Source organism: Acartia tonsa, chromosome 4, assembly GCF_053477335.1.
Source record: "Acartia tonsa isolate MP-2025a chromosome 4, ASM5347733v1, whole genome shotgun sequence".
Taxonomy (NCBI): domain Eukaryota; kingdom Metazoa; phylum Arthropoda; class Copepoda; order Calanoida; family Acartiidae; genus Acartia; species Acartia tonsa.
Window position 1 is genome coordinate 49,751,599 of NC_137263.1, and position 20,188 is coordinate 49,771,786.

Sequence of the window (20,188 nt, forward strand, 5' to 3'; positions counted from 1 at the left end):
TTTTATAGAAGCAGAAATATAATCTATGATTATGGTTTGGACCCTCTAAAACTGTAATCTACCCTTCCACTTTCCCCTCTCGTGAAGATATCTTCAACGCCGATACGATTTTTGAAATATAAGATTCCACTTTTGTCTCTCTTGTTGAAGATATCTTCACCAAGAGAGGCAAAAGTGGAATCTTAAATTTTAAAAATCGTATCAGCGTTGAAGATATCTTCACCAAGAGAGGGGAAAGTGGAATCTTACATTTCAAAAATCGTATCGGCGTTGAAGATATCTTCACCAAGAGAAGGGAAAGTAGAATCTTACATTTCAAAAATCGTATCGGCGTTGAAGATATCTTTACCAAGAGAGGGGAAAGTGGAAAGGTAGATTACAGTTTTAGAAGGTCCAAACCATAATCATAGATTATATTTCTGCTTCTATAAAAATGGATTCAACTCCCTAACTGTTACGTAATAATCCAAGATTCTAACTTGCATTATTATCTTAGGATGCTTGGATCCACTTCACTGCAGCATGAAGATTTAATGAGTATTTACAATTAAGAAAATCAAAGCCAAAACATCCAACCTATTATATATTATTTTATCGAGATTATCTTAAAGACATTTTAGTGATTTTAATTAATTTTAATCCATTTTATCAATCTTATGATTTTATCCATAAAGTATAATAATAAGGCATCCCATTTCTAAATCATAATAAGAAGGACATTTTTAATTAATTATGAATTTAAACTAATCACTGGAGCCTCTGTTAGCCTGTACCATAAAACCTTGTACTCAATTATTGTGATTTGTGATTGAAGCTAATAGCAATGTTTTTGTACACAAAGTTTTGTGTTACACGTGTACAGGGCTCCAGTTCTTTAATCCATTCAGATAAGGATGTATGCCATGGAGTAATTTGGGCGCTTAAAGTTAGACTACAACATTTGTTTCATCTGTGGAGTTTGTACCTGGCAACTGGACTAAAACAACAAGGCCTCCAGCCGGAGGTCTCTGTCTACCTAGCCCACCAACATTGCTAGGCAATAAGCTTCACAACACAGGTGTGTGTGTTTATTTACGTTATATATTCTTGTTATGAAAAAATGCATAGTTTAGCCTCCTAATTCTATATATTTGTCAACAAAAGCTTGGATAAATAACAGTTTAATAAAGATCACAATATTATTTACTAAAAATTTAAATATCATAACAATAGAAAACTTGTAAAATCCTGTAGAAAATCATAAATAATGGATAAAAATGATTGGTTGGTACAAAATACACAAGTTTTTAAACTAACTAGCATCACATTTCAAGATTCTTGTTTGATCTGAAAATCAAATTTACATATTACACAAAATGTTGTTATTTATCCCCATAAAATTTTATTTTGGCACCGTGTACTTAGGTATATTATCAATCTAACCCCTAATACAAAATTATGAATATATAAAAATGTTTAAAATGATGTATAAAATACTGATTAAAGCATTATTTGCATGGCTTGTTACAGTGGAAGTATCAATTTAATTTTAATTTAGAGACTTGAATAGTTAATTATCGCATAGTATTATGAACAGCTTTCCGCGGATATAAAAAATACAATAATAAGATTAAAACTAGTTTTGATAGCCCCGAGATGCCAAAGGCACAGTCTAACAAAACTGGTTTTAATATTATGATTATACATTTTTATATTTATAGAAAACCGGATATAATACAATACAATACATGATTTTTCAGTATTTCCATATTGAAAATAAATTGATTACATTGCTAAATTATAATTGTAATTTAAACTTTTCAAAATTTACAAGTTAAAATAAATAGTATACATAAATAGAAGGACTAAAGCACAAGACTTTTTATAACAATTTTGTTGGCGAAAAAGTTAGGTATTCAATAACATGAAAGATAAAAATTTTATTGTTTTAAAAGTTTTCTGACAAGTTTACAGATCACTATTATTTCCTTATTCATTGTTATTATATTAACTAATAATTGTAATAGGTAAAATGATAGAAATCTAAAATATGTTGTTGAGGGGGATGGGCTGTTTTTTCGTAATTCAGTATCAAGTACAGTTAAAAAAAAAAACATTACCAAAGAAAGCTATGAATCTTATAGAGCTCCATAGAAGGTTTTACGTTGCCAAATTAAAGTGAAGTGCAATCTATACATGAATTACGGGATATCTTCAAATACCAAACCCCATAAAGAAAATGAGCAACAAAATCTTTTTTTTTACATAAACTGAAATGAAATTTAATGTGAAGTAATTTTAAGGGGGAAGGCTACTCTTTAATAGCAAAGAAAAGAAACTCTGCTAAAAGAATGTTTTTTTTTCTGTATAAATTTGAGCGCCTCAGCAAAATTAGACCGAAAAACAAACGCACAAAAATACTTGTTGAACCAAGAATTGTTGAAAACTGAAATAATGGGTTTCAAATAACTTTATCAAAATGAAATTAAGTTGACTAATTCCTATGGAAGGAAAAGGGGACACACTAAAAAGGGAAGTATGACAATTAGATATATTGTAGTCATTGCAGTGAAGATAATATTCCTTTCCAGTATGGCTTCGAAACCGATTAATATCCGGTGGATTAGAAACAGTTCAAAGCTACACTGAAAAATAATTTATTGTATCGTATTATATCCAGTTTTCTACAAATATAAAAATGTACAATAATAAGATAAGACCAGTTTTTTAGCCCATGCCTTCGGCATCTCGGGGCTAAAAAATTTGTTTTATTCTTAAATTTGTACATTTTATATCCGCGGAAAGCTGTTTGAAATACGATGCGATAAAAAACTTTTCCTAGATTCTTGCAATACCCGTATAAAAAACGGTAGTACTGGATATTAAATAATTTAGTTTTCTATGTGGTTTCTTATTATTTATCGCTTGGATTACAAAATATCTATAATAAATTGTCTAAACCCTTTTCTTACATACAGACATACATCACTAATAATATTTTAAAAATATAAACAAATATTTTAAGTAGCACCAAACAAAATAAATGGTAATTAAAAATTTAGGATGCACAATATATCCAGAAGCAGCTTATAGTGCCTAATTAAAAAATGACGTCATTTATATTGCATGACGTCAATTTTCATTAGAAACTAAATGCTGCTTCCATATCCAAGTAACTTTGCACGAAAAAAATGGAATGAATACGTCAAATATATGGTTAAATAAAGTAAACCATACTAGACTAGACTAGGGCATTACTGTATCAGAATTCATTTTAGGTAAACTTGAAGGTTGTTGGTTAATTGTGGCACATTTTTTGTTTTAGAATAAAACAAGGTCAATCACGTCTAATAGTAGCGAAGCAATACGTAACATTAGGGCAAATATTGAGCGAGTTATTGAAAGGAAAAGAGAAGAAGGGGAACATTATTATGCATGATAATGAAGAAAAAAAGACAGATCTACCGACCAACAGACACAAACACTATGAGTATCTTCGCTTATGTAACGATTTTTTTTAATTTAAAATATTTTGAAGGAATAATGTAACGAAAAAGTTTTTCTACCAACAAAAATGGTAGTACATAGCTAGGTAATTTTTTTTCTTAATATTCATATATAAATAATTTAGGTTTACAAAAAGTATAAAATAAATTCAAATAATGTCAATAAATAAAATCTTTCTTTAATAGCACATGCTTTATTTGAAAATTTTGTTGTGTCAAATAAATAAATTTGAAATATTTAGATATTAAAAATTATAACTAAAATAAATTTTAATAAGTAAAAATAAATTTTTAAAAGATAGGTATTCGATTATCCGCATATGCTATTGTCAAACATTTTTACAAGAAAAAAAACTAACACCAGCAACTAAATTCTGATTATCGTTTTCAAATATTATCATTACTGACAATACATACATTATTAAATTAGCTAATAATAAAACTAAAAGGAAGCTATTGTATTTTCTTTGTAGAGGACAAACCATGTTGAGACAAAATCGACGGCGGAGGCGGCGGTTCAAAGACAGAGTCGTCAATGAAATCACAGTCATCAATGCCGTTGACACAACTGCCATTCTTATGCTTGGCTTTCATGTATGATAGTGGATTATGGCAACAGAACAAGAATTTAAATTTGTTGGCTCCTGCAATAGAGAGCCTGAACCTAAATCAGCTGATTGTTTCCACCTTCTCCTTCTTCCGACGAAAGTTGAAGAATGATTTTTTCTTCTTTTTAATTTTGCCATCTGAAATAAATTGAACTACATTACTAACCTCTAATGGGGCATAATAGGAGGGGGGCAAAAGTACGTTGTTTAGCACTGAAACCGTCCCCCTATTTTTGACAAAACTAAAATAAAAGGATACTTTTTTTGTTTGTTTATTAATTTATAAGTTAATTAGAAAATCAGCAAAAAGCTACTTGTCCTTTCATCTACAGACATAAAACTTCCTTTAAGTGACGGAAAATTTATTTCTCGTATTCATTCGAATCCGGTGGATAGGAACCGGTTCTCATCCATACGAAAAAACTATGTCTAGCATCGAATTATATCCAGTTTTCTACGAATATAGAAATGTATTGTACAATCATAAGATTAAAACCAGTTTTTTTAGCCGGTGCCTCCGGCACCTCGGGGCTAACAAAACTAGTTTTAATCTTATAATTGTACATTCTATATCCGCGGAAAGCCGTTTATAATACGATGCGAGAAATAACTATTTTAGCTTGGGAGGGGGGGGGGGGAGGCCTCCTATTTGTTGTTGTTAATTGTTACCTGCGTCACATAGAGACCCTGAATCACTGGCGGAACAAGATTCTTCAATCTGTAATAACAATATTTTTAAAGGTTCGACTACGAACAGTAAACAAAAATAAGGATTATGGAAAGTAACTTTTGATAAGTTATGTAAATGTTAATGATTGCCATGCAGGGTTATAGATTGACCCCAAAGGGGCTAGAAATAGGAGAAATGCTACTCGGTTTCCTTTCCATGACCCAAAAAATAAAAAATGAGGTAGGTATATCTCGTTACAGATTCAATAATAATAATAAAAATTAAATAACTAATATTTTCAGGAGGATGAGGGTTGAATGTAGTAAGTAATCAAAAATTAAACTAATAAGTTCTTTTTTTATATATTACATAAAAAACCTACCTCGTCCAAAACTGACTGGTTCACTTTAGCCGCTCTAAAAAGATTATTACTGGCTAGAGCGCTATCACTAATACTTGAGGTCATGGTTGGATGCTCAATAATCACTGGTTCCGTCTCAGAATCCTGGCTCAATGACTTAATCATCCTTGCAGCCCTTTGCAGCCTCGAGGCCGCGCCACTGCCCCCTGGAGAACCTTGCGGCGGCGGAGTTCCCGCTCGCAGATTTGAAATAGCAACAGCTGCTAAAGCAGCAGCCGAGCTGTTTGGAAATTTAGCCGTTATTTCTGTTCCGATATGTGCACCGCTGCCCGTAGAAATTTGGCTGTGACGCGAGGCTTCACTTGACATACTGGTCTGACTTATTCTTGACTTTAGGCCCGTAAATTTAGGATTTGTAGAGTTGCTCTGAATATGACTGTGTGGTCCCTGATCGTCTGAGGATTCCCCATTGCTAGTAGATTCTTTGCTGGACTCGCGTGACATTTCAAAAGCAGCCCGACGATGCACAGCCGACATTTCGCCGACCACACTAGCACTACCGCAGCTCCGCAGCTTAGAGTTACGCGTGACGGAGGAAATGTGCGAGGAAACATGCGAGCTGGCGGCAAGGCTGCGAGCATCATCGTCGTTTAGTTCGTCCAACGACATATTCGACATTCTGGAAGACATGCCGCCCGCATTAACGGAGCAGCGCACAGCAGATGATTTGTTACCACCGCCAACATAACGCACAATCTTCTGCAGAGTGATTAAACCAGGATTACTTATTATGGAGACACCTGTCAACATTTCTATTTGTCGCCATCTCCTGGATCGCTCGGTCAGGTCATGCGTTAGTTCCAGAAGTGCTGTCTTAGCCTCGAGAATAGATTTGTCTACGTCATCGATAGATCTTCCATGAGTGGATACAAATGCTCCGACAATGCTCGACCGTTTACGTTTTAGCTTCTCGCATGCGTCTTTGGCGATTTCCATTTGGGCTTCGGCAGAACGACGTTTTTCGTTAAAGAACTGAAAACAAAAAAATATTTTATGTATTCCTTAGGTCGAATTAGGTTAATCAGTTTTAGGCCTCTTGTTGTAAGTAGGATTTGAGTTACATTAGAATTTCAGTTTCTTGTCGATTATATAATTTTAAAAAGTGCATTAAAAGCAGGATCATTTTTGATAGGCTATATATAAAATATTAGTTAGGTAGGTAGGTAATTAATATACAAGTCTTCAACTAAATTAGAAATCTTTTATTATGCTATTATTGCTATTATTAAGATTGCCTATGATTAAAATTGTATTTTTATTAATTCATCAGATATAAAATAAAATAAATTAATCACTTCGCCCCTTGCATCTTGGGTATCTGTATTTTAAGTGAGAGAAAGGGGACAGGAAAATAGCAAAAACCGAATAGAAAAAGAATAGCATAAAACCATCCCAGGGGCTATATGTAACATCCCAAAATAGAAAACTTTATCGGTTCCGTGGTAATTAAACAAAAACCGAACTACTTTCTAGCTATGAATCATTTCTTAATCAAATAGATAGAGTTGTGTGCCCTAGATATATCACAAAGAGGACAATAAATTCCAGGTCATTGAAAATTTAATGTGTGTGTGTGTGCGCGCGTGGGTGTGTGTGTATATAAAATATACACACAGAGGCTTAATGTGAATGAGTGTTTAGGGGATTGAAAAAGATTGCTTGACCTTTATTTTATGGGAAATTGAGTTTGATCAAACAGGAAAGAAAGACGCCCATATTCACGGGGAGGGGGGGGGGGGAGGAGAAATATGTATAATATATGAAAAGGAAAATGTTTATATCCTTGTCACAATTAAAGGGCGGGGGAAATATCTGTGAGCTTATAAAGAAAAATAACATCATACCTTGCATTCCAATTCATAAGTGAGCTGAAGCCAGTGCTGAAAATATAATATTATTAGTATATTTTAGAAGCCTTTTCATATAGTAGAGACGTAAAATGGAAAACATCTAATTGCAGAGGTGTATAGGGGCCAAGGCATTCCCCCTACTCTAACTAATGATGTCACGCCCTTGACATAGCAGCATGATGCTACAATTCTTAACGTCTTCAGTATGACACCATGTGGTACAGACTCGAACCCGACACCTCCTCGTCAACAAAAGCCAACACGATTATTAATTACGCTAATGCCGCGGGTTAATAAAGGTTGATACCTGAGGTGGATTCTTAAATAAAATTTGCCGCACTAATCGCTTAGTGGGGCAAAATTGTTTTCGTGAAAAATCCACCAAATCACATTAAAAAAATTAAAGAAAATCATAGAAGGGTTATGAACATATGATTTTATTTAATTTTTGTAGATTTTTATGTGATTTTGGAGGATTTTTCACGAAAACAATTTTGCCCCACTAAGCGATTAGTGGGGCAAATTTTATTTAAGAATCCACCTCTGATTGCTTTTATATCTACCAATTATAAATATTGTCAGAAATAAATAAAAGTTTACCTGAAGTATTGTAGGAGCCACCCAGCACCTGTCCTCCAGCTCAACCTCTGCCCTGTGCAGCTCCCCACGCAGGATCTCAACCTCCTCCCTGAGCCTGCCCATCTCCTCGTCTCCACCTGCAGAGGGACCATTGGACTGGGTCATGTGGTTGTATTGATGCTCCTTCTGACTGTGTTCTGCTTTGTCAACACGTGTCTAAAGTAATGAATAAAAGTGCAAAATATTTCTTTTATCGATGGGTAGGAATAAAAAATCTAATATTGAAGTAGAATTTACAATGATATATATTAATAATACAGAAATTACTTAATATTAGAACTGACAATGTAGTTGATTTTATTTATACCATCCCTCCTCTTCACTATATAAACGAACTGACCAACAAATGAAAGGGGAAATTGCAAGCTAAATTGATGACAATTTTTCATTTTTTCACAATATCAACGTATATTCTAGAATCTACACCCATTTATACTCCAAACAGATGATATCACTTAGTCACAGGGGTGTATATTCTACACGGGATCCCCGGCTCAGGGGGGGGGGGGGAAATAAAAATAAGTGGTTGGAGGGGAAAAAAATGTAAAAATTAAGAAAAAACTGAAAACATTTTTTCCATTCCAGGGGGGTCCTTGGTGGAAAAAACTAAAAAAAATGTGTGGTAGGAGGGAAAAAATAAATAAAATATAGAGTTCTTTAAATATTTTTCCATTTTCCCCCCTGCTTGGTGAGAAAAAACTAGGGGGGGGGGGGGGGAAACAAAAAAATTTGTCGCCGGGGAAAAAAAATAAATCTTGTGCAGAATATACACCCCTGCTTAGTCAATAAATTAAAGCTTTATTTCAAGTTTTCTATAAAAAAAAATCCAAAAAGACGAAAACGCGAGTTATAGATAAACTTTAAAACAAATCTAACTACCTGCATCTCTTGAAGCATCTGCTCGGCCTTTGTCAAGCTCTCCATATCCTTAATCATCTTGGAGAGCTCCTCCTCCGACCTTTTTTTCTGTTGATATGCCCAGGTGAGGGCACCTATCAGGGCTATCAACAACATGGCAACTATCATGTCCTGGGAAATAATGAATGAATAAGAATTATAGGGTTAAAAAATTAATTTAAGTATGACAAATCCTATTATATAAAGTAGGTAATAAGATTTTTTGTCTGTAGCGAAGGATCTCGCTAACCACTAAACCGATATGGTCCTCCTATTCTGTAAAGCTTTATATTGGTAACAGGGTGGTTTTAGGCTATCTATTTTTTAAAGTAGTAGTGTGGTTTTAGGCTATTTTAACTTACTCCCTTATACCTTCAAATATAGATCCCCTAGGTGCTACAGGAGCAGCCGCTATTAGTTAAAAATAAACCAATTTGTAAACTTTGGTTAATTACCTATTAACTTTTAGTTGGTTAAACCTACTTATCTTGTCTAATTAAGGATTTATCAATGTTAATTAAGATTATTGAGAAAAGCTTGAAAAAAATACATAGGTATTATAAGCAACAATATAAAATAATAATTCATTCATTCCTTAAGAAGATTATTTGGCTCTTTAGGTGGGCCAAACAACACAACATCCATAGCTTTCAGTGTAATCTTTGATTTATGTATCGGATTAGTTATTCCCAGCCGTTTGGTCAGAAACGATGCATCGCTGGTGGCTAGTAGTGGCAACATGGACCCATTAATCTTCTCATCCTGGAACTTTGTGGCGTACTGTGGCAGATCCAGGTTGTTGGAGAGCCAGTCCGCTGTCTGCTGGACAGTCCAGTTGTACACCTCGGAGTGGGACCAGGTCAACCACAAGTCTGTCACAGTGATCTCGGAATCTTTGTGGTGAAAAATGTTTTCTCGACGCTTGTCCCCTTCAAACTAAAAAAGAAGCACTAGATTAGGTTTCTTTCGTAAAAATCGTCATATTCAGTGATTTATTCACAATGAGTTAGAGTACAACACTACAGGTAGATATGGTTAAATAACTGTATTTCTCTATCGCAATAACCTTGTGCCGACTCTCAATTGTGTATTTGAAAATCAACCATTGCATTGGTAACGGGAATATCAAAACAGCCAAATTAACCGAAAACAATTTGCTGGCAGACGAAAAGTTTATTGAAAAGGGAGGGGGAGGGAGTGGTAGTTATCTGTATATACATCTATACTATAGATCTGTTCACAATGACTTTAAAAGGGTGATTACAATAACACTTTTATTCAATGCGTTAACGGTTTTTTTATATTATAAAAGATACGCTACTTTTGACATATTATGTAATAGCTGTCTATCGAACAAAATTGCATAATATGCATAATACATTAAAATTATCGTAACCTTGAGATCAGCTTTAATGAAGTCTCCAGTTTCGAATGGTTCTATAGTACCATCTTTATCATCATCAAGTTGTTGGTGTAATAGTTTGATGGCCTGTAGCCCCGTCCTGTCCTCTACTTGATCCAACAAGGCACTGTACTCAGCTTCATATTCACCAACTAAAAGTAGTAGATTTATATTTTATTTACCTATATTTACCTTCTAGTTTCATAGCATTTGAATTAGCAGAATTCATAACAGAAAAATCCGTTGCTATGTCACATTCTGTAAGTGGCATGTACTCCTAATATTCTCGATTTACCACTTTCAATAGGTTAACTGGTTCAAGAGTTATGTATTATCCCATCATATAAAGTAGTAAGATTTTATTGTTTGTAGTGAAGTATCTCGCTAAAACTGAACCGATATGGTTTTTCTTCTTGGGGAGGGTATCCCCCTCAAAAAAAAGGCTTTGAGGGGCGTATCCGCAAGTATATCTATAAATATAATAGTATAGTTCAGATATACATTATTAAAGAAATTAAAGATTGATTAAAGCATGAAAGAAAGTAAAACCTTTGGAAATCTTGCCACCTAAATAAACAATAGTTCTATGCACAGTTATCAGCCAATAGCCAGATAAAAAAAAATATTTCGTTTTTTTCCTTTTCTTCCCTGTTACTTTTGAAACGTTTAATTATGCTATATGAAAGAAATGGGTTTTCCTTTACAGTCAAGACGCAATGGAAAAAATTACCAAAATTAACAACATCAATAAAAGCGAAGCTCAACAAACCAGTCAAACAAACGAACATTAAAAAATAAAGAGTATCAGCGCTTTTAATCTTACTTTAAAGTCAGAATATTCTAGATACAGTCTCATAACTTCTTAAATACGGAAAGGACACACACATTTTTAGGCTATATTAAAGAGATGCTTTGCTGTTAAAATTGTGTCAAATAGTCTTTTTGATCAATATCAAGAACATTAGATAATTAGGATAATAGGAGATATACAGTCAAAAAAGCTAGAACATCATCGTGTTATATGAACATAGACATACCATGCATTCTAAACCAAGCTGTTTGGAATCATCAGAGAAAGTTTGAAATCAATATGACTTTTCTAACATGTCTAATTTTTCTTTAAGAGCTATTCGTTACTGAATGATGGATCAACTCAAAATATACAAAAGCTTGTATCAATTTCTTTTAAACCTCATACTAATAAATGAATCCGAATGTTAAGGGGGGGGGAAGTTCTGACACATTTGCGTAAACGGTGATTATTGGCTTTATCTTTGGACTGAGAGGATAGGTTATTAGGGATAAAATCATTCTTATATGATGAATTTCCCCCAGATTTAAGATTTTTTGGATAGGCCTCCAGGTTCCGGAGCTCCAGGCCTCCAGGTGGTCTCTGGACAGGTAAAAAAATAAAAAAATTCTTGTTTGAACAGTTAGAGGTAAGTTTATAAAACAACATAAGCTTCTTTTTATATATTATTTATATATTTGAAGAAAAAATTACAATCGGCCTCCAGGTTTAGGTGCTGCAGGCCTCCAGGTGGCCTCTGGACAGGTATAAAATCCAAATTTCTTATTTGAACAGTTAGAGGTAAGTTTATAAAACAACATAAGCTTCTTTATATATATTATTCATATATTTGAAGAAAAAATTACATTCGGCTTCCAGGTTCAGGTGCTGCAGGCCTCCAGGTGGCCTCTGGACAGGTATAAAATCCAAATTTCTTATTTGAACAGTTAGAGGTAAGTTTATAAAACAACATAAGCTTCTTTTTATATATTATTTACATATTTGAAGAAAAAATTACATTCGGCCTCCAGGTTCAGGTGCTGCAGGCCTCCAGGTGGCCTCTGGACAGGTATAAAATCCAAATTTCTTATTTGAACAGTTAGAGGTAAGTTTATAAAACAACCAGGGTTGTCATTTTGGGCGGGCGCTTTTGGGCGGGCAGTTTTGGGCGGGCGGTTTTGGGCCGCTCAATATAAGGTCCTTTTGAGCAGTTTTGGGCACCCCCCTTTTAGGGGGAGAGAAAAAGGGGAGGGGGTTAAAAAAGAGGGGGGGGGGCGGGCCTATTTTTTGGATAATATCCTTATACTAAACAGGATGTGTGTCTGTGTGTTTGTACCAAAGGATCTCGCTAACCGCTGAACCGATCGGGTTCTCCTTAACAGGGTAGCTTCTCATAGGTTCTGGGAAGGTTTATAACTATTTTGGGGGAGGGTACCACCACCCTCCTAAGAGAAATCGCCCCTAGAAAAAAATTACACTCCCCCAAAACCTTTTTTTAAAATTTTTTAAACTAAAAATAAAAATGGGGGGAGGAAACCCATCCCCCCCCCAAAAAAAAAAATTATTCCCCCCCCCCCAATTTTTTTTTACTTTTTTTCAAATCTAATATAATAATTGGATTATCAAATTTGACTCTCCCCTCCTTAAGTGCCCCTAGAGGCCTCTAGGGCCATAGCCGCTAGTTAACTATATAAATTAGTAAGCTTTTTTGTATCTAGAGAAGGATTTTGCTAACTGCTGAACCGATATGGTTCTCCTTTCCAGTGGAGCTTTTATAGGTCCTGAGATGGTTTTAGGCTATTTTATTTCTAATAATAAGTCTAGGTATGGTTTTAGGCTATTTTATATCCTTTTTATATGCTTTTTACGACATTTGCCCAAAAAGGGTGCCCAAAACCACTTTTGGGCGCCCAAAACCCGCCCAAAACCCTTTTGGGCAATTGGGCCGCCCAATATAAAAAAAAGTGCCCAATTCGACAACCCTGAAAACAACATAAGCTTCTTTTTATATATTATTTACATATTTGAAGAAAAAAATACAATCGGCCTCCAGGTTCAGGTGCTGCAGGCCTCCAGGTGGCCTCTGGACAGGTATAAAATCCAAATTTCTTATTTGAACAGTTAGAGGTAAGTTTATAAAACAACATAAGCTTCTTTATATATATTATTCATATATTTGAAGAAAAAATTACATTCGGCCTCCAGGTTCAGGTGCTGCAGGCCTCCAGGTGGCCTCTGGACAGGTATAAAATCCAAATTTCTTATTAGAGGTAAGTTTATAAAACAACCTAAGCTTCTTTTACTATATTATTTACATATTTGAAGAAAAAATTACAATCGGCCTCCAGGTTCAGGTGCTGCAGGCCTCCAGGTGGCCTCTTGACAGGTAAAAAATAAAAATTTCTTATTTGAACAGTTAGAGGTAAGTTTATAAAACAACATAAGCTTCTTTTTATATATTATTTATATATTTGAGGAAAAATTTACAATCCGCCTCCAGGTTCAGGTGCTGCAGGCCTCCAGTTGGCCTCTGGACAGGTAAAAAATCCAAATTTCTTATGTAAACAGTTAGAGGTAAGTTTATAAAACAACATAAGCTTATTTTAATATATTATTTATATATTAGAAGAAAAAATTACAATCGGTCTCCAGGTTCAGGTGCTGCAGGCCTCCAAGTGGTCTCTGGACAGCTAAAAAAATCAAAAAAATCTTATTTGAACAGTTAAAGGTCAAGTTTACATAAAAAACAAAATGAGCTTATTTTTAGATGCTTTAGAGATATTTGAAGAATAATTTACAATTAGCCTCCAGGTTTAGGTGATGCAGGCCTCCAGTTGTACTCTGGACAGGTAAAATATCAATATTTCTTATCTCAACAGATGGCGGTAAACTTATAAAAAAAATTAGCTTATATGTTATTTATATATTTAAAGACAATATTACAAATGGCCTCCAAAATAATATTATAATAAGTATAATTTTGAATTACAATTGGCCTCCAGGCTCAGGAGCTTCGGGCTTTGAACAGGTAAAAATAAAAAAAAGATAATGTCATTAACTCCTACAATTTAAACCTTTGAAGTCTCAATGTGTAGGACCTAATAATGTTATATGTTGGCGTTATCCTCTTAAAATTTTTTTTTCAATTTTGAAAATTTTGCTATCCCCCGACTAAACTATAAAACCTGGCAGCGGCACTTTTTTACAATTAGGTTTGGTTAGATTATAGGCTAAAAGCTGAGTACCCATGGCTAGGCAGGTCAGAAGGCCGAGAGCCGCGGCCAGGTTCTATTGTAATCAAAATTTTAAATTGAAGAAAAATAAATCCTAAGAGGATAATACCTAAATGTTTAATTTCAGATAATCTAGGATGGGGTGCAAATTTTTTTTTACATAATTTTCATATAAACATTTACTGGCAGTTTAGACTACTTAACAAGATCTGAAATAATGGACACATCGTTAATAGATTCACCTTCTAGGCAAGTAGTTTTTAATATATAAGAAGAAGCTTATGTTGTTTTATAAACTTACCTCTAACTGTTCAAATAAGAAATTTTGATTTTTTACCTGTCCAGAGGCCACCTGGAGGCCTGCAGCACCTGAACCTGGAGGCCGATTGTAATTTTTTCTTCAAATATATAAATAATATATAAAAAGAAGATTATGTTGTTTTATAAACTTACCTCTAACTGTTCAAATAAGAAATTTGGATTTTATACCTGTCCAGAGGCCACCTGTAGGCCTGCAACAACTGAACCTGGAGGCCGATTGTAATTTTTCCTTCTAATATATAAATAATATAATAAAATACGCTTATGTTGTTTTATAAACTTACCTCTAACTGTTTAAATAAGAAATTTTGATTTTTTACCTGTCCAGAGGCCACCTGGAGGCCTGCAGCACCTGAACCTGGAGGCCGAATGTAAGTCTTTCTTCAAATATATTAATAATATATATTAAGAAGCTTATGTTGTTTTATAAACTTACCTCTAACTGTTCAAATAAGAAATTTTGATTTTTTACCTGACCAGAGGCCACCTGGAGGCCTGCAGCACCTGAACCTGGAGGCCAATTGTAATTTTTTCTTCAAATATGTAAATAATATAGTAAAAGAAGCTTATGTTGTTTTATAAACTTACCTCTAACTGTTCAAATAAGAAATTTGGATTTTATACCTGACCAGAGGCCACCTGGAGGCCTGCAGCACCTGAACCTGGAAGCCGAATGTAATTTTTTCTTCAAATATATGAATAATATATATAAAGAAGCTTATGTTGTTTTATAAACTTACCTCTAACTGTTCAAATAAGAAATTTGGATTTTATACCTGTCCAGAGGCCACCTGGAGGCCTGCAGCACCTGAACCTGGAGGCCGATTGTAATTTTTTCTTCAAATATATAAATAATATATATAAAAAAGCTTATGTTGTTTTATAAACTTACCTCTAACTGTTCAAATAAGAAATTTGGATTTTATACCTGTCCAGAGGCCACCTGGAGGCCTGCAGCACCTGAACCTGGAGGCCGAATGTAATTTTTTCTTCAAATATATGAATAATATATATAAAGAAGCTTATGTTGTTTTATAAACTTACCTCTAACTGTTCAAATAAGAAATTTGGATTTTATACCTGACCAGAGGCCACCTGGAGGCCTGCAGCACCTGAACCTGGAGGCCGAATGTAATTTTTTCTTCAAATATATGAATAATATATATAAAGAAGCTTATGTTGTTTTATAAACTTACCTCTAACTGTTCAAATAAGAAATTTTGATTTTATACCTGTCCAGAGGCCACCTGGAGGCCTGCAGCACCTGAACCTGGAGGCCGAATGTAATTTTTTCTTCAAATATATGAATAATATATATAAAGAAGCTTATGTTGTTTTATAAACTTACCTCTAACTGTTCAAATAAGAAATTTGGATTTTATACCTGACCAGAGGCCACCTGGAGGCCTGCAGCACCTGAACCTGGAGGCCGAATGTAATTTTTTCTTCAAATATATGAATAATATATATAAAGAAGCTTATGTTGTTTTATAAACTTACCTCTAACTGTTCAAATAAGAAATTTGGATTTTATACCTGTCCAGAGGCCACCTGGAGGCCTGCAGCACCTGAACCTGGAGGCCGATTGTAATTTTTTCTTCAAATATATAAATAATATATAAAAAGAAGCTTATGTTGTTTTATAAACTTACCTCTAACTGTTCAAATAAGAAATTTGGATTTTATACCTGTCCAGAGGCCACCTGGAGGCCTGCAGCACCTGAACCTGGAGGCCGAATGTAATTTTTTCTTCAAATATATGACTAATATATATAAAGAAGCTTATGTTGTTTTATAAGCTTACCTCTAACTGTTCAAATGAGAAATTTGGATTTTATACCTGTCCAGAGGCCACCTGGAGGCCTGCAGCACCTGAACCTGGAGGCCGAATGTAATTTTTTCTTCAAATATATGACTAATATATATAAAGAAGCTTATGTTGTTTTATAAGCTTACCTCTAACTGTTCAAATGAGAAATTCGGATTTTATACCTGTCCAGAGGCCACCTGGAGGCCTGCAGCACCTGAACCTGGAGGCCGATTGTAATTTTTTCTTCAAATATATAAATAATATATAAAAAGAAGCTTATGTTGTTTTATAAACTTACCTCTAACTGTTCAAATAAGAATTTTTTTAATTTTTTTACCTGTCCAGAGACCACCTGGAGGCCTGGAGCTCCGGAACCTGGAGGCCTATCCAAAAAATCTTAAATCTGGGGGAAATTCATCATATAAGAATGATTTTATCCCTAATAACCTATCCTCTCAGTCCAAAGATAAAGCCAATAATCACCGTTTACGCAAATGTGTCAGAACTTCCCCCCCCCCTTAATTCAAGTTGTCCACGAAAAATAAAGCTCTAGGATGGTGAGTTGTTAAAAGCATAGTAGTAAGTCCAAGAAAAGCATTTAATAAGAAAGGGATAAATGTTTCTTTCGATTTCTTTATTAAGATATGCAAAATAAAAAATTCTGTTATCGGTTTGGAGTATCTACAAAAATATGTAATATGTGATTGTTAAGGTTACCATTTAAATTAATATGATCGTGAGCATGAATTACATGATACACAATTAAAAGGATTTTACAAAAATATCTAATTAAATGAAGACCTAGGGAAAATCTAACATGTTTGAATGTTGCAAATATCACAAAGTATGGTATTAAAACTGCGGAGTAGAAACCTGTTACTAATTCAACTTGCAAATGAATGTTATTAAAAAATTATTAACTACTTGATCACTAGATAATCAAATTCTCTTAATTAACAGCCACTTTATGATTTATTGGTTTACATGTCTTTAACTTGTTCTTTGATTGGGTACTACAGCAGGGTATTAAAATTAAAAACAGAATTAAGTGATTCTTTTTAAAAAAATTACTTCAAATCAGTAAATCTTATTGATGAAAAACTTTAAAGAATTTTCGTAAAATCCTTGCTTTAATAAAATCGTCATTGTTCAAATTACAATTACAATTAAATCATAAATTTCCGATGCTTTTGTTGTCAATTATATACCTATATTCATTGTGTTAGGATTTTTTTGTATTATACATAAATACATATGATAAAAAATAAACTATTTTTTTGCATATAAATTATTTTAATCTCTTACCCTTAAAATTAAAGATGACATAACTTTGAAATATAACTCTAAAAATTACATTAGTTTTCATTGAAACACAAAATGTTGCACATTCTTTTTTCACCTTTACAGCACCTCACAAAAATATCACTTTCTCTCTTTGCAAAAACTATAATTCCCCTAGTTATAGCAAGAGCTTTCAAACACATTGGAGTAACTTTAGGTGTAGTAGTGTGCCCATGGGAAGAGAGGACAGGTAACTAAAACTGATTCACCCGGACTAACACACACACACACACACACACACAAACACGCTCGAATTTCTTAAGGGTGAAAAATATTGCAAGGATATATGCTAGGTCGTGGCAAGAAAACGGACCATACAAATTTTGCCTGTAAAACATAAAGCTAAAGAGTTTCCATTTAAAACATCTAAGATTATTTTTATGTGCAAGAAGCAATTTTTTTTTGTCAGTAGCTTAAGATTTCGCTAACATATCTGAAGCGATTGAGTTTTCCATTTTAGGAAAGCTTTATATATGTCCATGGGTTGTTCTAGGCTATTTTATTAACATATAAAAGAGGCGCAGCATCTAGATACATGTTACATTAGAAATGCTTTTTTCTGTAAATTAAGATTTAAATATCTACTGAACAGTCTGAATTTTCCCTCAGAACTACCTACTTTGTTTAAATATATCGAAGTGAGAGAAAAAAAATTTACTCTCCTGTTTATGGCAAAAATGTATTGCCACGCTATCGTAGGCTTAAAATAATCAGGGGGCGAAGGAGGATGGAGATCTATTAAGTTATTTAATACTTAAACGCGACTCGCAGATTTATAAGGATTTTTAAGGTTTTCGAGACTAATATTAAAAGATTTTTTACTACATTTCTTGATTACAGCCCAATCAACCTATTATCCCTCAATTTACCAACATTTTCTTAACCATGATATTACCTATTGAAATAGAAAAAAACACCAAAAAATGTATATTCTAAAGTGTCTCGTAATACTATAGGAGTCTTAGGTCAAAAACTCAAAGAAACTCTGGCGAATCTAACAAAATTGATTAACAGAGAGAAAGGGGCCAATGGGCAGTTTATTATTAAAGTACCCAAAGTTTTATAATAACATTTCTTATTCGTTGACCAAACAACTTTGGGGACTTCAATGAGTTTTGATTGGTTGGTTCATTAAGGTGCCCAAACTTTTCATCCACTAATTGTAATCTACAGAAGGGGTAATTTTATGTATAGTCATTGGGGATGTTCATCAATTTATCGTCCACTGTCCTATCCCTTTAGATCCCTGATATAATGTACATACCTGCTCCGCCTACAGGACAGACTGACCCGCATGCCAATACTACAACCAGAACTGCCCACATCAGGCGGTCAACTGGCGAAAACCAAAACATTATAAAGTCTCTTCTCCGCCCGAATTCAAAATTTAAAAACCTAAAAGTTTGTCATCTTAAGGAATCTAAAAAAGAAAAGAATGTTAAATGTTGATATTATTTTAGATAATAATTATTAAGTACGTTGTATGTGTAAGTAATTTGATATTTATTTACATTTTTACATTGGATGATTTAAACAAGACTATTTTGGTATTAACAAGCTTTAATTAACTCGTCATGTAATTTTTTGCATAAACACAAAATTTAAATACTTTTTAATAAAATTCATGAAAAAAAAACTCGACAAATTTATTAGATTTTTGATGTACCTATAAGTAAGTATATATTTAAGTAAAATTAAATCTAAAATACATCCCAAAATGTATAAAAAAAAATAAACCTAGATTTAATTCATATTTTATAATGGATTTTACTTTTCTGTATAAAAAAGGGGGACAAGCCAAAAACTCCAGAAGTAGAACATTATCTGAGATTAGTCATGAATTTAGAAAGTTAGTCAACCCCTATTTCTTAGCTTGTATATTGTACATAGTTTATAGAAAGAAAGGGAGTAATTGTAGGGGAATATATGATCACAAAATCTACTTAAAAAGGATATTTTTTAAATTAATTTTTTGGCTATGTTTGAAATCTTTTAATCAACAGGCAAAAAATATTTAATAAATAAACTTATATACAATCCTTATCAAACTACACATGAAAAAAAAAGAGGGGAGTGGGGGTTATCTCACCCTTGCCTACTTTCTAAAGGATACTTTTGACAGAATTTGAAGGACAAGGGAAGCTGATTGCATTGAACTTCAACTTTATATAATATTAGCTTTCCCAATCATTAAGTTTTCTTATAAAACGGGAAATTTTGTTATTAAGTTTCTTTAAGGATTGATATTATAAAAGTAGTAGGTAGCTAAATGTAATTTTAAAAAAATAAGGAATTACAGGGCCGGGGTAAGTCCTAAAGTATTAAAGGATAAAGTTAAGGATTAGAGGTCAACCCCAAATTAAATGTAAGATTCCAACAGATAAGATAAAATAATTTCCAGATGAAAATTAAGAATTTTTTTGGTTCATTTATGTAAACTTGTTAAATTCTCCATTAAAATAATTCTGTCAAAAAATACCTATAACGTGAACTAAAAATTATAATAGATAGAAAACAAATTGTAGATCAGAGGTGGATTCTTAAAAAAACTTTTGCCTCACTAAAAATCCTTTGCCTCACTAAAATCAGTGAGGCTCGCTAAAAATTTAGAGGTGATAATTTTGCCTCACTATCTTAGAGATGCAGTGAGCCAAAAAGTTTTTCAAGAATTCACCTCAGACTTTTAAAGCAAATTCAAAATGCTAAAAAATTATTGGTATT

At 33.4% G+C, this 20,188-nt stretch overlaps 1 protein-coding gene across 1 annotated transcript; it reads right to left on the bottom strand.

Annotated features, from left to right (window-relative positions):
* Nucleotides 1-1,727: 1,727 nt before the first annotated feature.
* On the bottom strand, nt 1,728-18,898 carry Stim (stromal interaction molecule). The gene is made up of 9 exons (XM_080158740.1): nt 18,732-18,898; nt 9,967-10,124; nt 9,163-9,506; nt 8,553-8,700; nt 7,635-7,829; nt 7,029-7,064; nt 5,146-6,156; nt 4,763-4,811; nt 1,728-4,231 (listed from the first exon to the last, which is right to left on the bottom strand). Exons 1-9 carry the CDS (start codon nt 18,820-18,822, stop codon nt 4,155-4,157), a joined length of 2,109 nt encoding a protein of 702 aa, XP_080014866.1. The 5' UTR covers nt 18,823-18,898; the 3' UTR covers nt 1,728-4,154.
* Nucleotides 18,899-20,188: the final 1,290 nt, after the last annotated feature.

What these genes read in the sequence shown, in the direction of transcription:
- Stim (XM_080158740.1), bottom strand. Translation starts at nt 18,822, where the DNA reads ATGTTTTGGTTTTCGCCAGTTGACCGCCTGATGTGGGCAGTTCTGGTT. An exon ending in TCATTAAAGCTGATCTCAAG is followed by an intron (nt 9,507 to 9,966) that starts GTTACGATAATT and finishes CTTCTTTTTTAG; the next exon opens with TTTGAAGGGGACAAGCGTCG. An exon ending in CTTATGAATTGGAATGCAAG is followed by an intron (nt 6,157 to 7,028) that starts GTATGATGTTAT and finishes TTTTGTTTTCAG; the next exon opens with TTCTTTAACGAAAAACGTCG.